At 51.7% G+C, this 17,703-nt stretch overlaps 3 protein-coding genes across 4 annotated transcripts; all 3 read right to left on the bottom strand.

Moving 5' to 3' along the window:
• Positions 1-116: 116 nt before the first annotated feature.
• LOC105700496 (mucin-5AC) lies at positions 117-3,416 on the bottom strand. The gene is made up of 4 exons (XM_012426350.1): positions 2,900-3,416; positions 2,151-2,826; positions 1,862-2,062; positions 117-1,797 (listed from the first exon to the last, which is right to left on the bottom strand). Exons 1-4 carry the CDS (start codon positions 3,035-3,037, stop codon positions 446-448), a joined length of 2,367 nt encoding a protein of 788 aa, XP_012281773.1. The 5' UTR covers positions 3,038-3,416; the 3' UTR covers positions 117-445.
• Positions 3,417-3,610: 194 nt separating this feature from the next.
• LOC105700493 (polyubiquitin-C) lies at positions 3,611-6,591 on the bottom strand. Its single transcript, XM_012426347.2, is given in 3 exon segments — positions 3,611-5,320; positions 5,322-5,547; positions 6,451-6,591. Coding segments are annotated over 2 exon segments (1,812 nt in total). The 5' UTR covers positions 5,543-5,547; positions 6,451-6,591; the 3' UTR covers positions 3,611-3,729.
• A 1,187-nt stretch (positions 6,592-7,778) lies between these two features.
• On the bottom strand, positions 7,779-16,927 carry LOC105700490 (zinc finger RNA-binding protein). Of its 2 annotated transcripts, none has more exons than XM_012426341.2 (11): positions 16,820-16,927; positions 16,377-16,537; positions 15,906-16,247; positions 15,005-15,571; positions 14,197-14,916; positions 13,813-14,101; positions 13,548-13,735; positions 11,441-11,589; positions 9,758-9,853; positions 9,489-9,609; positions 7,779-9,234 (listed from the first exon to the last, which is right to left on the bottom strand). In XM_012426341.2, exons 1-11 carry the CDS (start codon positions 16,867-16,869, stop codon positions 8,951-8,953), a joined length of 2,967 nt encoding a protein of 988 aa, XP_012281764.1. In that variant the 5' UTR covers positions 16,870-16,927; the 3' UTR covers positions 7,779-8,950. The 2 variants fall into 2 exon arrangements, with proteins under 2 accessions (XP_012281764.1, XP_012281765.1); XM_012426342.2 differs by having other exon boundaries at positions 15,005-15,460.
• Between the last annotated feature and the right edge of the window lie 776 nt (positions 16,928-17,703).

The raw sequence follows: 17,703 nt of genomic DNA, 5'->3' as shown, positions 1-17,703 counted from the left end.
TTTTTCCTACGACGCATGGTTCACTTGTAATAATTAGATGAAAAGTGGATAGCCGGATAAGCGCGTATCAGGCGCGCTGTCTGCGGCGCGTCACACACGGCGCGACGCGTCGACGCGTCACACACGGCGCGACGCGTCGACGCGTCAAGGATAAGAATACCAGAACTGCGTTTATTAATTACAATGAATTATTACGGGTAAACCAGGCACCGTAGGAATACTTCTAGAGGACTTTTCGAGTCAATTTTCGGTACGTGTAAACCTTGGACAGGAGTTCTGTAACATCCTGTATACCAAGGTACATATTAAATAGTAATATACATCCACGATGGCCCTCATCGACTAATATTAATTAATACTAAAGTGAGACAAAGACGCCTTTATTAAAACGCAAAAACGACATACGGTAGAATCCCAATCCTCGGTGGAGGTCCCTAGGTGTTCGTCACGTGAGGATGTTCCCGCAGATGTCCAGTTCCTCGGCGCGGTCCAGCAGGCTCTTCAGTTCTCTGATCTCGCCATTGCTGAGGACGGACTTGAGATCCGGCAAGATGGCCTCGGTGAGACTCAGAGAGGCCAGTTTCCCAGAGTCGGGTCTCTTCCGCCCAGGATTCGAGTCATGAAGTACATGCTTCACTCGTCCTATGTACGACTTGAGGCCTCGTTGTACAGCGACTCCAGCTTTGGAGTTGCTTCGAGGAAGACTCGGTGACTTATCCTTCGCATCGTCTTTCCCGCTATCGGCCGTTTTGGAAATCGGGGCCCTGAATCTGCTAATAGGTCGATCCTTCCCCCGTGGAGATCCCGAGGGTGTTCCGGAGGGATTTTGCTCGTCCTCGCGTCGGGACTCTCCACTCAAAACGGTCCGTTTACTGGACCGACCGGTAGCAGGGCCCCAACGGGTTGTCCGGCTAGCCGAGGGAGGTCTTTCCGGACCGTCAGCGACCGGTCGAGGCGAGGTCCGAGACCTCTCCGCAGAGCTGGAGGTCCCATGGGAGGGAACGCTGCCAGCGGTCTGAGGTCTGCCAGGGACATCGGACTTGTCCATGTGGGGCTTACCTATTGTTTTACTTGGCTCGGGGTCGCGACCTCCAGGTTGCCGGTCTGTCCTGACATGCACCGGCAGCCGGGAGGACGCCTGTCGGTCGGCGGTCGCGGGCCGACTGAGCCGCGTCGACCTAACGGATGAAGCGAAGCGGTCGGACGACCCGACCAACCAGGTTCTCCCGCGGACCGACCGCTTCGACCACTCACCGACCTCGCCCTGCCGGTCCGCCACCGGCTCGACCTCGGATTGGCCGGAGCGACTCTCGGAGATGGGGAAAGTAGCGGTGGAGTCCCTCGCATCGCCCGAAGGCTGTGGTCCCGGGGTCTGGCCCGGACCCCCCGCGGTCCGTGGTCTCGACCTAGGCGTGGGGCTACGACTGCCCCCCGAACCTGCCGAGGACAGGTCGCTGCGCCATCCTCGGTCTGCCGTGGACGGTCTTTCGGGTTTCCACCCTGGGGCTCGTCCAACGGATCGTGGTATGCCGGAGTCGGTGGCGCTCCTCAAGTACGGTCTAGACTTGGCCGGAGATTCCTCCTTGACAAGGGATGGACGCTGCCCAGAGGGTAATTCGGTCGTCTTGGACTTGGTGCCGACCTCGGACGTTGCCGGAGAACTCGGTCCGTTGGCGGTCTTCGAGGTAGCTCGAGGGATCTTCGTGCCAGCTCCTTGGCGATGACCCGGAGACGTCGGGATACCGGGAGGTCCTCGGTCCACCGTGCTCTTGGGTCGCGGAGATCCCGAAGAGCACTCTAAAAATAACAATTTATTCTTATTCTTCGATACTTATTAAAAAACCGATGAATCAACAATTACCCTCGCTCTTCCCGGGTTCGTTCCCGCGCTGGTCCGAGCTACCGATCGGCGACTTCGCCGACCTGGGGCCCACCCGAGGTCTTCCTTCCCTGGCCATTTCCAGCCTCGCTCTTGGAGTGAACGAAGCCGATCTGCGCCGAGGGGTCGGCGTCGGAGGAGAGGTCGTCGGCGGCGTGGACATGGGCGTTACCGAGAACGGTCCTGCAGACGAAGACCTCGATGAACCTTCCTTACCCGCAAACTTAGATACCTATCGCTAACCTAATCGCTCTTAAATAAACCATAATACCTAGAGCGCTCTTCCAAGGCGACCCAGGGTCCAGACCGGTAGTCTCCGTGGCCTTCTCGTCCGTCGTCGGTCTTCTGGCGCCCTTCACCAGGAAATGGTCCAGAGGATGCAGAAACTCCGTCTCCTTCTTGCACATCGACCTCGTGGCGTCGTAGTACTCCTCGACGAAGTCGAAGAAACTATGGCTGTACCCTTTGCTGAGTCTAATCGCGGCATCGGACTCGATGGCGTTGAGGTGGATGGCGTTGAGGACGACGTTGCCGGGAGGCTTGTAATCTCCGTATCTCCTCCTCAGGGTGGACTCCACCAGCTTGTGGCGATACGAGCCGTAGTTAAAAGTCGATATGTCGATTACGGGGAGTTCCGCGTTGGTGGCTATGAAGGACGACGAATGCTCCAGGGTGAGAGCCGGCGGGGGGTGCGGCGCCTCCCGGTCGCCACCGACCTCACCGACCTGGACCGTCCGGCCGGTCTTGGGGGCTGCTAGGTCGACGCTGGATTTGAAATTCGGTGTCGAACAGACCGCTCGAGCGGTCGTCATGTTCAGGTTCAAGCTGGAGCTCGAGGTCGAGTCGATAACCACCGGAGCCGGATAATGCATCACAATGGTCCGATCCGGTGGCGGCGACCTCTTCACCTTGCGGCGCCGACTTTTCGATGATCTCGGCGCCTCCTCCTATGGAATTACAAATAAAAAATCACGGGCAATTGCGTCGGGCCATTCGGTCGAAAATAACGAGGGTACCTACGAGCAGGAATTGCACATGGCCGACGAGAGGGACCGCCAGGAGGACCGCCAAGCCCAGGGCGAGGAAACTCTCGACCGCGAAGGGAGGCACCGATTGCAAGGTTAAGACCAGCTTGGCAGGGGCCTCTATGTTCAGCATGACGGGAGTTTCTTTGCGCCCTGGTTCGCATAACCAATTTTGGCGTATCCTCTTTCGCGAGCTATCTCTCCATTTCCTGCGCTTGGCCCAAATTCGCGCGCCGACTCGCGCCCATTTCCGGTGCGGAATTACGGGACTACCTTTTGACGAGCAAAAAGGTCAAAAACATGGACTGCCTTGCTGCCAACTTCGCGTTTGTTGCCACGATATATCAGCAGGGTTGGGAGATTGCTCACGGGCAGGATTGTTTGGAACTTTACATGACGGGTGCCGCAGATGCACGATGTGTATCTACTAAGTTATAAACGTCTTTTAAAGTACATGTGAATTTGTCAATGGTCTTAAAGACTATAACTATTTAATCGAATTAATCGCAGCGCCATCGATGTACTTTGCTTTTTTTTCATTTTCCTACTCTTATTTATATACAAATTCAAGTTAAATTGTACAGGGCGTATGTCGTGCAGGTTATACGGGAATAACCCCAGAAAACTAGGGTGTTCGATATAAGGAACTGTTTAATTTATACAGTTACAACGTAGTCGAGAACCCTATGGCCTAAGGCAGATCAGGTACAAACCGAACAGACTTTTATTCGCAAAGCAATGGAAATTACACGTAAAAAAATAGCAAAGCAGTAGAGATTTTATTTTACCACTGAGAACAGAATCGTATCAATTTTCCTAAACACGTTAATTGCCTCCCCGAAGGCGAAGTACTAAATGTAGGGTGGACTCCTTCTGGATGTTGTAATCGGATAATGTGCGTCCATCCTCGAGTTGTTTCCCAGCGAAGATGAGTCGCTGTTGGTCCGGGGGAATTCCTTCCTTATCTTGAATTTTGACCTTTACGTTCTCGATCGTGTCCGACGCCTCGACTTCCAGAGTGATGGTTTTCCCGGTGAGGGTCTTCACGAAGATCTGCATACCTCCACGAAGTCGAAGAACCAAATGAAGCATTGACTCTTTCTGAATGTTGTAGTCTGAAAGCGTTCGACCATCCTCCAATTGTTTTCCAGCGAAGATTAACCTCTGCTGGTCTGGCGGGATCCCTTCCTTATCCTGAATTTTGGCTTTAACGTTTTCGATGGTGTCCGATGCTTCCACCTCCAAGGTTATCGTCTTGCCCGTAAGGGTTTTGACAAAAATCTGCATCCCACCACGAAGTCGAAGGACGAGATGCAGAGTGGACTCCTTCTGAATATTGTAGTCGGAGAGGGTACGGCCATCTTCGAGTTGCTTGCCAGCAAAGATTAATCTCTGCTGATCCGGAGGAATGCCTTCTTTATCCTGAATCTTAGTTTTGACGTTTTCAATCGTGTCGGACGCCTCCACTTCTAAGGTGATTGTTTTGCCAGTGAGCGTTTTAACGAAGATCTGCATGCCTCCACGAAGTCGCAGGACTAAATGCAGAGTAGATTCCTTTTGAATATTATAATCAGACAGCGTGCGACCATCTTCTAATTGCTTGCCAGCGAAGATCAATCTCTGCTGGTCGGGTGGGATTCCTTCCTTGTCCTGGATCTTAGCTTTAACGTTCTCAATGGTATCGGATGCTTCGACCTCCAAAGTGATGGTCTTACCTGTAAGAGTCTTAACAAAGATCTGCATTCCACCTCGAAGCCTGAGGACTAAGTGAAGCGTTGACTCTTTTTGAATGTTGTAATCAGATAATGTGCGACCATCTTCTAACTGCTTGCCGGCGAAGATCAACCTTTGTTGATCTGGGGGAATTCCTTCTTTGTCCTGAATCTTGGCCTTAACGTTTTCAATTGTGTCGGATGCCTCCACCTCCAATGTAATGGTCTTGCCTGTAAGGGTCTTAACAAAGATCTGCATTCCACCACGCAGACGCAGGACCAGGTGAAGGGTCGACTCCTTTTGGATGTTATAGTCGGATAAAGTACGGCCATCCTCTAGCTGCTTGCCGGCAAAGATGAGTCTCTGCTGGTCTGGTGGGATTCCTTCCTTGTCTTGGATCTTCGCCTTTACATTCTCGATCGTGTCGGAAGCCTCGACTTCCAGGGTGATGGTCTTGCCAGTGAGAGTCTTAACAAAAATCTGCATTCCACCGCGCAGACGCAGGACCAGGTGAAGGGTCGACTCCTTCTGGATGTTGTAGTCGGACAGAGTGCGGCCATCCTCTAGCTGCTTGCCGGCAAAGATGAGTCTCTGCTGATCTGGTGGAATTCCCTCCTTGTCCTGAATCTTTGCCTTCACGTTCTCGATGGTATCGGAAGCCTCGACTTCCAGGGTGATGGTCTTGCCGGTAAGGGTCTTAACGACGCAGACGCAGGACCAGGTGAAGGGTCGACTCCTTCTGGATGTTGTAATCGGACAAAGTACGTCCGTCCTCCAGTTGCTTGCCGGCGAAGATCAACCTCTGCTGATCGGGTGGAATTCCCTCCTTATCTTGAATCTTCACCTTTACATTTTCAATAGTGTCGGAAGCCTCGACCTCGAGGGTAATGGTCTTCCCAGTCAATGTCTTGACAAAAATCTGCATGTTTTCTGAAAGTCAAGAAACAACAGGTTACACACATTGTCTTCAATTCCAATACCATCGAATTCCGTAAAGCGATTTAATTATGGCTTGACATCAAGCGTAATCAATACTAATGCCACAAAATGGCCGCTCAAAGCTACGCGATAGAACAGATATCCTTGAATTTCAAATCCTAGGTCGGTTAAACATCACATTCTTCGCGAATTACGTACCTCAAGTCTTCGGTCTTAGTAAAAGAAAGAGATTAAGAAAATGTAATTACTTGCGATCAATACCGTTACGCCGAGTCTCAAAATGGCCGCCAAAGGAGGACGACGGAACGAATAATCGAATTTTACGAATTTCCCTTCGGTCCTTCACCACGTAATTTCACGAAAACCTTAATATTTCGACGTATACCTTACACGCAAAGCAGATTCTAAAATGTTTGTTGCAAATAAGAGACGTCAAGGATATGAGATCTCAATACGCGTCCTCACGCTTGGCTTGCGTCAGCCATTTTGAAATCGACTCAGCTGCGAACCATCCAACCCAAAACTCACGTCCCCAATATTCTCCAAAGTGAGGAGTTACTTCCTATCGCAAACGATCCTTGATAACTATTTTTTTTTTTAAATACAGCGCGTCAAAGACTACGAATTTCTCGTACGTATATAAACGTCGGCCTTCGCGACAATGGCGTCCACCGATGGGCGTTTTCTCGAGGACAATGGAACGTCGCGATAAGCCCATACATTCATTCCGCATCTTTCGAGCATCGATTTTCCGCCCCGAAGGCAAAAAAGCCTCTTGTAACCATCGAAAATCCATGATGCGATTAAAAAAATCCACGCGTCCAGAATATCCGATTCGCCATGAAATATCGCGAAGTTAGACAAGATTTTACGAGGGAATCGTGGAATAGTTACCTGTTCTATAAAGACGTCAAATAGCTCAAAATCTCGACGCAGGCGTAAAAGTCGTGGACTTCGCAAAGAAATGCAGCTCATACGGCAACGAACACCTTTGCTCAACTGATTCGAGCCGCCTGGCAACCGCTCCTTTTATGCAGGCAACGTCACTGCAGAGATGACGAGGCAGATGGAACGTGATTGGTTGAGTGCGCCAACGGCGCCCTCTGATTGGCCGAAGGTTCGCGAATCATCGAGAAGCCCCTGTGACGTGACGCGTCCCCATTGGTCCATGAGACAAGGCTTCTGGAAGATTCTTCCTAGAAATACTCCTTCCACGAAGGGCACGATGGACGAAACGGTTTTCGAAAATAAGTGGCCTTCCATTACACCGAAAATCTTCGTAATGCCATCGTTTAAGTAGGTGCCTTTTCTCATCTCAAAACAAGTCAGTTACAGAATCACATTGTCGTATATCGTATAAAAATCAAAGGCAATCGGTTGTCAAAGAAGGAAATCGTTTTCACTGATTTCCGAAGTAAACAGCCCTACGATCGTCGTACATGATGGGATGCGTTCAATTCCCGTACTTTTTTTTAAATTTAATCTTTATTTATTATCAAGAATTGATATTAGAACTAAAATATAAAAATGAATTGGAAAGGAGGAAAGTATTGATCGTCTGCCACTAGAATCGCATTACTCACAACCAGGTGACACGTTAAAAGGTGACGGTGATCGAAGAGTTGCTTTCCGTATTTTCCACGGCAACAGGAAATGCCTGATGCAATCACCCCTAGATTACAGGTACATTTGAGAAAGCGAAATCGCACCTGCGACACGGGACAGGTTTATCAGATGTCATTCTAGTCTCCTTAGCATAAAAGTTGGCCTTATCGTTCTTTGTGCCTCGAGCGAACCGTGACTCAACGCTGACAAGGCTGATTTGCGCGAATCCAAGAAAAGTAGAAGAGTCGTCGAATCGTCGCAGCGACCAGTATCAAACCGCTTCGATGAGAAAAACGGAGCCGATGTCATCGAACCTGCGTCAATCCGCGTGGGAATGGAAGCGAAGTGTTTACCGGATGTCCTCTAAAATTAGAACACACCTGGCCTTACCAATCCTCAGATCACAAAAATAAGAAAAATAAGCTCTGCCTCGTCTTCCCAGAAATTCGTGCCACGTCTGTATATTTAAAAACATCTTGACAATGAAATCTGTTCTTCCAAACGTTTAAGCATTTTTTCAAAATCCTCAATGCATAAACGGCGCTCATTTTTGAGCGCTAAATAGAAATGAAAGAACCAGCCAAGATATCCAGGCGAACCGATGAGACTCCCCAGCGTACGTTCGGTTTCCTTTATTTCAATGACAATTTCAAAATACAACAGCAGAGTCATGCATCGTGTCAGAGAGAACTCAATCAGCAACGCCGGCCACCCGCCAACTCCCTGGTTGTATCTAAACGCCCGATAAGATCATTTTCGCGCGTCCTCGCCATCGCTACGATCGCGCCTCGTTTAAATAGGATTTACGACGTCGGTTAATTCACGAGAATTCCTAGGCGCGTGCAACGACATCTCCGCGGCTAACCGAAGATCGTCGTCCCCGGGGGAGGGCGCGACCCTGAAGAAGAATAAGAAGAAGGGCCACGGCGCGCCCTCGAGTCCACGCGTCGACCCCGCCGCCATTTCAAACCTCATCCCGACGCGGCGGCGACGAATATCCGCGCACCGACGTAGCACTACACACGCACTCTCTATTTCGTCGCACACACGCACACGCATCACACGTACCACATCGAGTCTCGAAATACAAACTACACGACTACGGAGAACCTGGAGATGGAAACTTATAGATTAAATCCATCGCGGACCGAAGGTCCCGGGGGCCCTCCGCCCCGGGAAAACAACGAATAGGAGTAATCGGCGGATAATCGATCCGAGGATTGGTTATACGACTCGATGCGCTTGGCTCCCCCCTGACGAAGGACTACCGCTCAAACTAACCGTACCAATTGCCTGTTCCAAGCATCCTCTAGCTCCGAGGATCATCGAAATGTAGTCTCTAGCCTCTCTCTCATTCTCTCTCTCTCTCCCGCGACGAGAGGTGCATTTCCGTCGTCGCGGAGGCCCTCTTCTCGCGTCTCCGCGTCGAGATCGACCGTGTCCTCGTTAAAATCGGTCCCCGCACCACGGCGGAGTCTAAAAACTCTATCGGAGTGATCGAATCGATGCACGATCGACGTCACCTTACGGTGGGTGGCATCGATCGGGCAGAGATCCGACGAATCCTCGCTTCTAGAAACGTCGACTGAGGGGTACGACGCGAGGATCGAGGACCTCCCTACGTCCTCGGTTCTCCCCGAGACCACGGGGTATATACCTAGACATCTCTCCGCGGACACGCCTCCCTTTTTAAACAAGCAATTGACACCAGGGAAAGAGTTTCTCTTACGTTACATAAGTTATGCCTTAATCGGTAAATTGAATGTGTTTTGGTGGGTGGGATGGGTCTCTATTTGGAGTCCGTCTCCATCTTGATCTCCTCGGCCTTCTTGTCCTTCTTCGAGGCCTCGCTGTCGGTGCCCTCGCCGTTGCTGTTGTCGCGCCTCCGTTTCCTCGCGAACCCTCGCTTGTACTTCGGGGGCGGTAGCTGCTCCATGCCGAGGACCTTGTGGATCTGCCGGAAGGCGACCAGTCTCAGGGCGTGCTGGGCAGACGCCGTGATGTCCTCCCTCTGCTGGGCGGTCATGTTGCCGATCGCGTCGACCGGCTCCTTCTCGCAGGGATCCAGGAGACCTGCGCCAATAATCAAGCTTTAAAATCCTTCCTGCGCTTCCTCGGGCCAGGAATTATTTCCTCGATGGAAGATCAGTCTGCCAGGGTCGTCCTCGCGAAGCCGCAAAGTCCACCGACGTCTCGAGGGCCCGAAAGACTCGGCCCCAAGAGCCTGCCAGCAGATTCGCGGACTCGCTCGGTCTCGTCATCTATTTTCATCATTTCATGGTCTCGTAGCCTCGATACCAAGGTGGATTACGTTGATAATGGTTTACCTGGACCTCCTGGTAACAGTATGCCTCCGGCTATGCACTCCAGGAGTCGCCTGAGAGCTTCACCTGGGCTGGAAGGCCCCCCGGCCGTGCTGATCACTTTCTCGGTCAACAGTTCCAGCGCCTAGGGAACAAATTGGTATAATTAGAGAAAGAACCAACCAATTGTAATAGAATTTGAGAGAAAACCCAATAGAATTAAGGAACCAATAAAATTCAATGATCACGTACTCCTTTAAGTGGTACAAAAAAAAAGATGGGGTACAACTTACCCAGGAGTTGAGTGATCCCCAGGTGGGCACGCGATTGCAGAGATCGTTCATTATGCGAATCACCATTACGCAGCTCTGCAACGTCGTCGCTCTAGCCTGTCGAATTACAATCCCGTTAAAAAGCCGTGGACTTTCTACCCGTTGTTAAAAAAAATCCGGCGAGACACGCAATCCCTTCGGGTGGAGACCATACTAAACATAAGCTTGCTTTGTGCGGGCTTTAGCTAACCTCCCAGCCTCGTGTCGCCTAAATTAAATATACAACATTACCCTTCTAACTTTGAGCCCGTATCAGTATTACCGGGTGTTTATCGATCGTGCCTCGACAATCTCGACAAGAAACGCACTCGCGGTTCCATTACGGGAAACTACCACACACTGCTAGGGGAAGAAATAAACAAATCCGCGTAAAAGCGTTGAACCGCCATATCTCGCGTTGCGGGACGATCACCTTGTCCAAAACACCCGGTAGGGTCGTGACACAACTGTGCGTTTGTGCTCGTCTGTCTCTCAAGATACCCATACACGTAATAAAACCCGAAAGAAAGCGCGTAGAAATAATCAACTGCGTATACAGAGGTCTTGCACGACGACAAGCCGTCAATAAGTACCACTAGCGACGAAGCGTCTCTCATCGACGCTCTACTCTCTCGGTATCGCTTTAGAAGACAGACCTAGGACAGACTCAGTCTAGGCTACACGCATCGTAACAAGGTCGATCCAGAATAATGCATCGGCACAACCGCAAGAGGTACATATATTCGATGCGTGATAAATAAAATAAAGAAAGGCTACGTGGAGCTCCTCTCCTCGTGGAGGTGTCAAGAAAAGCTACTCGAATGGACGCGGGGGCGGCAAGACGACCCCAACTGTACACCGCGAGGTGTTAAAACGAGGTTTACGTGGTTTCCTATTATTCTGGATGTTGCTGATATCATAGAGAACGGAGCGGACGTGAATGCTCCTGGCCGTCGTAGCGCCGACAGGCGGTAGCATTTACGTGCCACTCGAGCTCCTTGCCCGATTCGGACCATCTGATCGCATTCTCGGCATAGACCGTATTATCACGGTAATCTCAGCAATACTCTGCAAAGCCATTCTTCCTAAAGCTCGTCTCACGATGAGGCATATCCTCGACATCCCGGGACTCGACTCCCTTCCCAGTTGATCCATGGCCAGATATCACGGCGTGGGGAATAACCTCCTCTTTGCACGAATTCCCTAAAAGAAGTTTGTAATTCAGGTGTATGGCAAATGGAAAGATCAAGACCATCGCCGTTGGCCGTCCTCAGGGTGGGACACGCCAACGACTCGGGCACGGTCTACCGTCGAATGCGAGCAAACGGGCCGTGGTCGGGCCGACTCATGCCAACGTTAACAATCGACACTAATCGTAAGAAATGAACCGTCTCTCCTACACAAGGCTGGGAGTTCTGAGACTGCTCTGTTTCGCTTGTACTCGTCACTTTGGACCGGTTGCACTCGGAGACGGACGGAGATAGAGGCAGGTCGGCCAAGAGAGAACGCTGGGGATCGCTCCCCTAACTTCCTTCGAGTAAGTATATAAATCCGTCTCCGCTCGTGTTATCTTTCCTTTTCTCTCTTTCTCACAGAGCGCGCCGTAGTTTCAACAGCGGCCCCGACAACTCGGCCCTGAACTGAGAGAGTTGATTTGATTCAAACCTGAAACCACTTGGCATGCCTGAGTGCAGCTAAAGCCTCCAAACACTTAGCCTTGGGAAGTACGTCTGGTGGGTCTGGTTTGGTCACGGCGGGCGTCGCGGGCGTCGTTTGCGGCTGAGCAGCTCCCTGTTGCTGCTGTCCAGCATTATCTGAGGTTCCAACAAAGAAAGCACAACACGCTTAGACAACACTTAGAGTGTTTGATCATGCCCGGCTGTTATTTCTTTTTTTTTCTTTTCGTTTACTTTTATTTAACTCTTTTCTTTTTGCCTTTTCGTTTTTTTTCTTTTGTAAACATATCGTTTCACTTTCTCGGGAGAACCCCTCTATTGCGAGATCATCCAAACTCAAGGGTACCCGGTGTGGTGTCGCGACATTTACGCCTCGACGCGTCGACGGAGGTACTTCACAAAATGTTCGATCGGGCCTTCGAAGGCTTACCCGAGGAACCAAGTCTTACACCTCACTTTTACCGCTAAAAGACGTCTCTTATCCGAAGTCATTAAAGGGGGGCGAAAGTGGCATCTCCATGAAACTTTTCTCCAACCTGGGTGCACCGAATAGTTTCAAACATTCAATAAAAATTCAATATGAATAAAATCATATTCAATTTGTGAAGCTTGAAAGAACTCGGCACCCCCCCATTCGGAGGAAATCTTCACAAACGAGAGTATTGGCGGCACTTCCGCATCATGAATATATAAAAGACGTATTTTATCGTTAAATGTGAGATACAAGTACGAGAGTACGGATCTTGCCCACCAACCTCAGGCCCTTCCTCGCAAGCTGATCCTCTCTCGAGAATAAAATTCAACCCTTTGCAGACCACTCGCAAACGGTTGAGATTTATTCCGAGACTCAACGGAAGCCGGCTTGGAAGAAGTTTGAAGTGAAAGTGCAAGACCAAGGCAAGACTTCCCCGGGAAAGTGGCACAAAGATGTCCTACCGACTCCCTAGGGAAGTACCTCCCGACCGCGACCTCGCAGATCCGGTGCGACGTCGTTCGAGGGTTTCTTTTTTCTTTTCCCGGCAAAATGTCGCGCGCGTATCAAAAAAGAAAAAATAGACACATCAGGGCCTCGTTGAGTGCGCGAACACCCGGCACTGGGGCCGCGCTACGCTTTTCCCCGGTTTTTTCTTTCTCCCCTAGAAAAATAAAACCAGGGCTAGGAGATGCTGTAGCGTCGCGCGTCCCAGGCGGCGAGGCCCTCGATGGACGAATAGAGGGTACGTTTTTAAACATTTAGCGGTTGATGCATGATCAAAAAGTCCATAGTTTCAAGATTGCCTCAGCGTTGTTTTCTCCGAAACCCGAGAGAGAGAGATAGGAAAAGCTGGTCCGCGCGAGACGGGGAGAGAGAATCGGAAGAAATCCAAAGAAACACAAAAAATAGTAAGAAAAGGAATATCTAGGGAGGACGCGCGTGCGCGCGCATTCGGATTCGCCGTTCTCTTCCGTCGCAAAATCGAAAACCAAGGGGGGAGGGGTTGGGGGGTCGAGATATATCCAAAAAATGGCGCGCTCGCTCTCTTTCCCGTTAGCAACGAAAGGCAAGGAAGAAGGGGGGCGGCGCAAAAGGGCTCTCGGTCGCTCCGAGAGGTTAGGTGCGCCATTTTGCGTCCGGGATACCTCGGCCGGTGCGTCAAAACCAAGTGCGAGGGCGCACCCCCGCGAGTTGGCTCTCTCCGCTGTACCAAAGGAAAGAAATCAAAGATTATATATGAGGGAGTTTGTATATACATATGCATATATACGTGCGTAAGCAGACACACACATATATATACATATATGATTTGTACAACGGCGACATTCTCCCGAGGGATCTCCTGGTGGCTGTCCTGCGCCTTCCTGGTGCTTGAAAAAAATATAAATAAAGGTACACGCAACAGAGAGTGAGAGAGAGAGAGAGAGAGTGTGAGAGAAAGTGCTCTTATCTTTCTCGGTTTTCCTCCCAGGCCATGAAAAGAACAAACCAAACCGTCAAATGGAAGGAGAAATCCGTATGGAGAAAACAAAAGATCGTCGACTCTCTACAAGAGAGGTTATCCCTGGGGCTAGTTATCCTTTTCTTGGCCATCGGTGGCAACGGAGAACGATCGAATCACCTGCGGGCGTGGGGGTCTTCGGGGTCTCGCGCATCAGAGGACTGGTCAGCATTACGCTGACGGTGACGGTCTCCCCGGATACCGTGATCGCCGCCGACTCGGGATGCTTCCCCACGTTGTAGGTGTCCTCCGGCGCGACGATCTTCAGCTGGGCGGGCAGAATCTCCGCGACCTTGTTCAACAGAGTCCTACAAGGGAAACGGGAGCGTGAACCCGAAGCTCCTCCCAAGGAGTGGAGAGTAAAACGTGACGGACGTCCGCATACCTTGTAGGCTTCTCCGCGCACAGCACGACGAGGCAGACATGGCTGTTGCCCGAGAGCAGCAACCCCTTGGCGAGATTTCCAACGCGCATGACGCCGCGTAGTATCCTCGAGTCCTCCTTCTCCTTTTGGAACGAGAAGAGGTTCCCATCGCTACCGTCCTCCTTCTGCGGGGTCACCGCCGGCTTCTTCTTGTCGCCCTCCTCCTTCTTCACGGCGACCTCGTTGTTTGCTTGCGGGGTCGCCGGAGTGACTGCTGGAGTGGAGTTGGTGGTAGGCGCTGGTTTTTTGCCTATAAAAAAAAATAGAAATAAAATCAAGAGAATGAGCAAACGAGCAAATGCAACACCTTCGAGGTACACCGTACAAAATTCCTGCACCGCTTACCAACTTCGGCAAGAGCGTCCGAGACGAATTTGAGCGCCTTCTCGGTGTGCGAGACAATTTTCTGAACTGCCTGCAGCTCCTCCTCCTTGGGATAGATCGTCGAGTGGTGGGCCAGGACGTGCTTGTCGTCCGAGGAGTCGGGTCGCCTCTGAGGTCCCGGGAACATCATCATCGGTGGGGGGCCCGGGAAGGGCCGCGGCATGGGAGGTGCCCCAGGTCCGCGACCATAGCGACGATACCACTCGTAGTACTCGCACTCTTCCTCATAGCGACGCCGCTCCTCCCAGTACATCATCTCCTCGTCCATCATGGGTCCAATGGGTCCCATGACGCCGATCTGATTGATCTCCTCTCTGCGCCGCATGTACTCGTCTCGCATCTGCTGGCGTCGAAGCCTCTCTTCCAGCATCTTTCGTTGCTTCAGACTAGGCTTCATGTCCACCACCAGGTCGGGGTTAACCTTCTTCTTATAGGCGAAGCGGTGGCGTCGTCCCTTCATGTGCATGTCTTTGGCATTGGGGTCGTTAAAGCGGCACTCGCAGAGCTTGCAATTAAAGCTGATTATCTTCCCATCCTCGGATTTATTCTCCTCGATGTACTCCTGCCCGACAGGTTGGATGTCCTTCTCGTCGACTACCGCCTCCTCGGCAGCTTCTTCGGCACTTTCTTCGGTCTTCACCTCTACGGGTTGACCTTGGTTGACTGTACCCAGGTTACCAGCTGCAAAAATATCAAACGTGATTCACCATCTGCCATGGCTATTTTACGAAGACCTGTCAATAGATATATGGGGGAAAATTGTACTCACAGGCTACGAAGTTGATCTTAGGAGTGGCCGTGACAGTGGGCTTCTTGGCTGTCGTAGTCTTGGCAGCCACCGCTGGCTTGGGATTTAGCACCGTTGGATCGGCACTGGGAATGGGCTTCCCAAGTTTGGTGTGCAGCTTCACGACCTTTTGGTGCTTCGCTCCTCTGATGTGAGCCGCGTAGGCGTCGTTCCCTGTGCAGGTGACATCGCAGAGCTCGCAGCGCAGGGAGTTCCCTGCCCCACGTGCTGGTTGCTGCTGTGGTACTTTCAGAGACGCCTCCTTCTTCTTGTGCTTCTGGCCCTCCAAGTGCTCCCGGTAAGTCTGAGGTCCAGCGCAGCTGATCTTACAGACTTCGCAATAGTGCAGCTGCTGGGGTTTGGGAGGCTGCTTGGGTCGCATTGCCTTCATTCCTCCCCCTCCAGCTCCGAATCCCTTCCGTCCGTAGCCCTGCCAACCTCCAGTCTTCTGGTTAGTCGAATTGCTGTTTGCACTCTGTTGGGCTACATACATAGTCGCAGCGCTATAAAGCGCTGCGTCGTAGCCGGAATACGTTGTACTCGCCGTTTCTAGGGGAAACGAAATTGAAACCTCAAGCGTTTGGAGGAGTCAAATTTTGCGTTTACAGAGCAGCTGCAATAGCGTCTTTCTCTAACTGTGCCAAATTCACCAACAGAATGCAAAACCAAAACTCTTTACTCGTCGCAACTTAACATTCGAATCTACCATCGTTAGAGGACAATCGACGTTTCCCGCATTAAGGGAGCCGTATAACGAGGGACTACCAGGTTCGCGATGTCGAGTGCAGACAGTATCAGGGTCTGAGCGTGTGTTCGATCCTCTGGATCAAAACACACGGTTGAATGTCCTGGAAAATACATAAGGAAGTAATATGACACTTACTGTTAGTCGCAGTGGTCGGAGTAGCTGCCGGAGTGGCCGGAGCGGTGTACCCCGAAGTATATGTGGCGCTTTGAGTAGGATTCGATTGTTGATAAGCGGTGCTGGATGCTTGATACGTCTTGGCTTGTCCCGTAGTCGTTGCTTGTCGAGCCGTGCCCGTGTAAGCACTGGTGGTGCTGTATGCAGGTTTTGCGGCCTGATAGTGAGTCTCTGTAGTCGTGTAGGTTGCCGCCGCTGCAGCCGGTTGTTGATAGTACGTTTTGGTAGCGTCGTAGGTTGCCGCAGGTGCTGCCCGACCGTAGCCGTAGTCGTAGGTCTGAGCTACGGTGCCAGGGTTAGCAGCTAAGAGAAACAGTCGAAGCAAACACTGAACGAGCGTCACAGACCTCGAGGAGAGCATCCATGAAGGAGACTCGGGGAAATTAATGTAACACTGTAAGTACACGAGACGACGAGGTCGTGGACACTCACCAGCGTACGTCGTCCCCGTAGCCGCAGCAGCAGCTGCTTGATAAGTCTCGTAACCTGTGGCGGCGGCCGCGGCTGGACGTTGGGTGTACGTAGCGGCGGTTGCCGCTGGAGTTACCGCGTATCCTGCTTGTCCGGTTTGATAGGCGGCCGCGCTGGTTGCCCTGCACGAGGCAATAGGCCAAAAGTTTGACAACGGGTGTCCGCGGGGTTAACGACGAGTAAAAATTTGCGCCAGGCTTCGATCGGACTCGCGCGCCCGGGAGACGCTCTCAATGGGACGCTTTACTCTTAGCGGGAAATGGCGGCCAAGCCGGCTAAGCTCTCGCGTGCGACGAACCTCTTTCGTCGTGACTTGCCCGCGACCACGACTCTACCGCTCGCGACTATCCGACGGTCTTAACTCTAATTGCTTAAGTAATTATAATAGTCAGTCGAAATCGTACCCATATTGCGTGCCGCCGTGAGTAAACCCAAAATAATTGTTCTGAGCCATCCTTCCTTGCAGAGAATCCCGGAAAGAAGGACAATGGAGGAAGTCGCAGGGCGTGCCACGAACCCGACGGAATGGCGGCGCCGCCGCGCGCTCCGATTGGCTCTCCCGACCGTGCCGGGCGCGACAATCGCGAGAACGGCGCGCTCCCACTGGCTATTTCCCTTGGAGCCGAGCGCCGTCTCCACCGACAAACTACCTTCGTGCAAATCAACACGCTATCGTAACACCCGGATAACTACCGCGGGAAGGTCTCCGACGGGCGCGAAAATTCGGCAGGCCAAGGGGCACGAGACTTACCGCGGATCCGTCCTCTACTCCGGTTCCCTGGACCGATGCGTGGCTCACGGAAATTTCGCGGCTGGAACAAGTTGCGATGAACCTCCGGCGTGCGCACGGAAAGACCAGTTCGCCGGCGAGACGCGTGCGTCGATTCTTCCGCGATGGCGCGCTCTGCCGGCGACCAGACGCGGCGACGCACGCTGCGAGACGACCGCCCAAAATGGCGGCGATGTCGGAACGCCATGTTTTTCATTATTCGCCAATGCACGCGGCCATTGGGCACGATTTGACCATCTTTTCCTGGCCTCCACGAAATACTTATTTACTTGAAGTCTGGTTTATGCTTCCGTCCGAATCCTGACTTATCCTTTTCTCTATTATAATTTTTCTGCGGAAATGTATGCTCGAGTCCTAATTCTCGATCTTCGTTCCGCCGAACGCGGCTGCACGCTACATTACCCTTTAACTCATGCGCAGTATGTTTGTACATTTTGGTACCCTCGTTGTATAATATTTAATCTACTCCTAATTGTAACGGTAAATTGGATAAGCAGC

Source organism: Orussus abietinus, unplaced genomic scaffold, assembly GCF_000612105.2.
Source record: "Orussus abietinus isolate OABI.00-Male unplaced genomic scaffold, Oabi_2.0 scaffold2, whole genome shotgun sequence".
Taxonomy (NCBI): Eukaryota; Metazoa; Arthropoda; class Insecta; order Hymenoptera; family Orussidae; genus Orussus; species Orussus abietinus.
The sequence above is the reverse complement of the archived record's forward strand: the minus strand, read 5'-3'. Positions and strand labels throughout refer to the sequence as shown.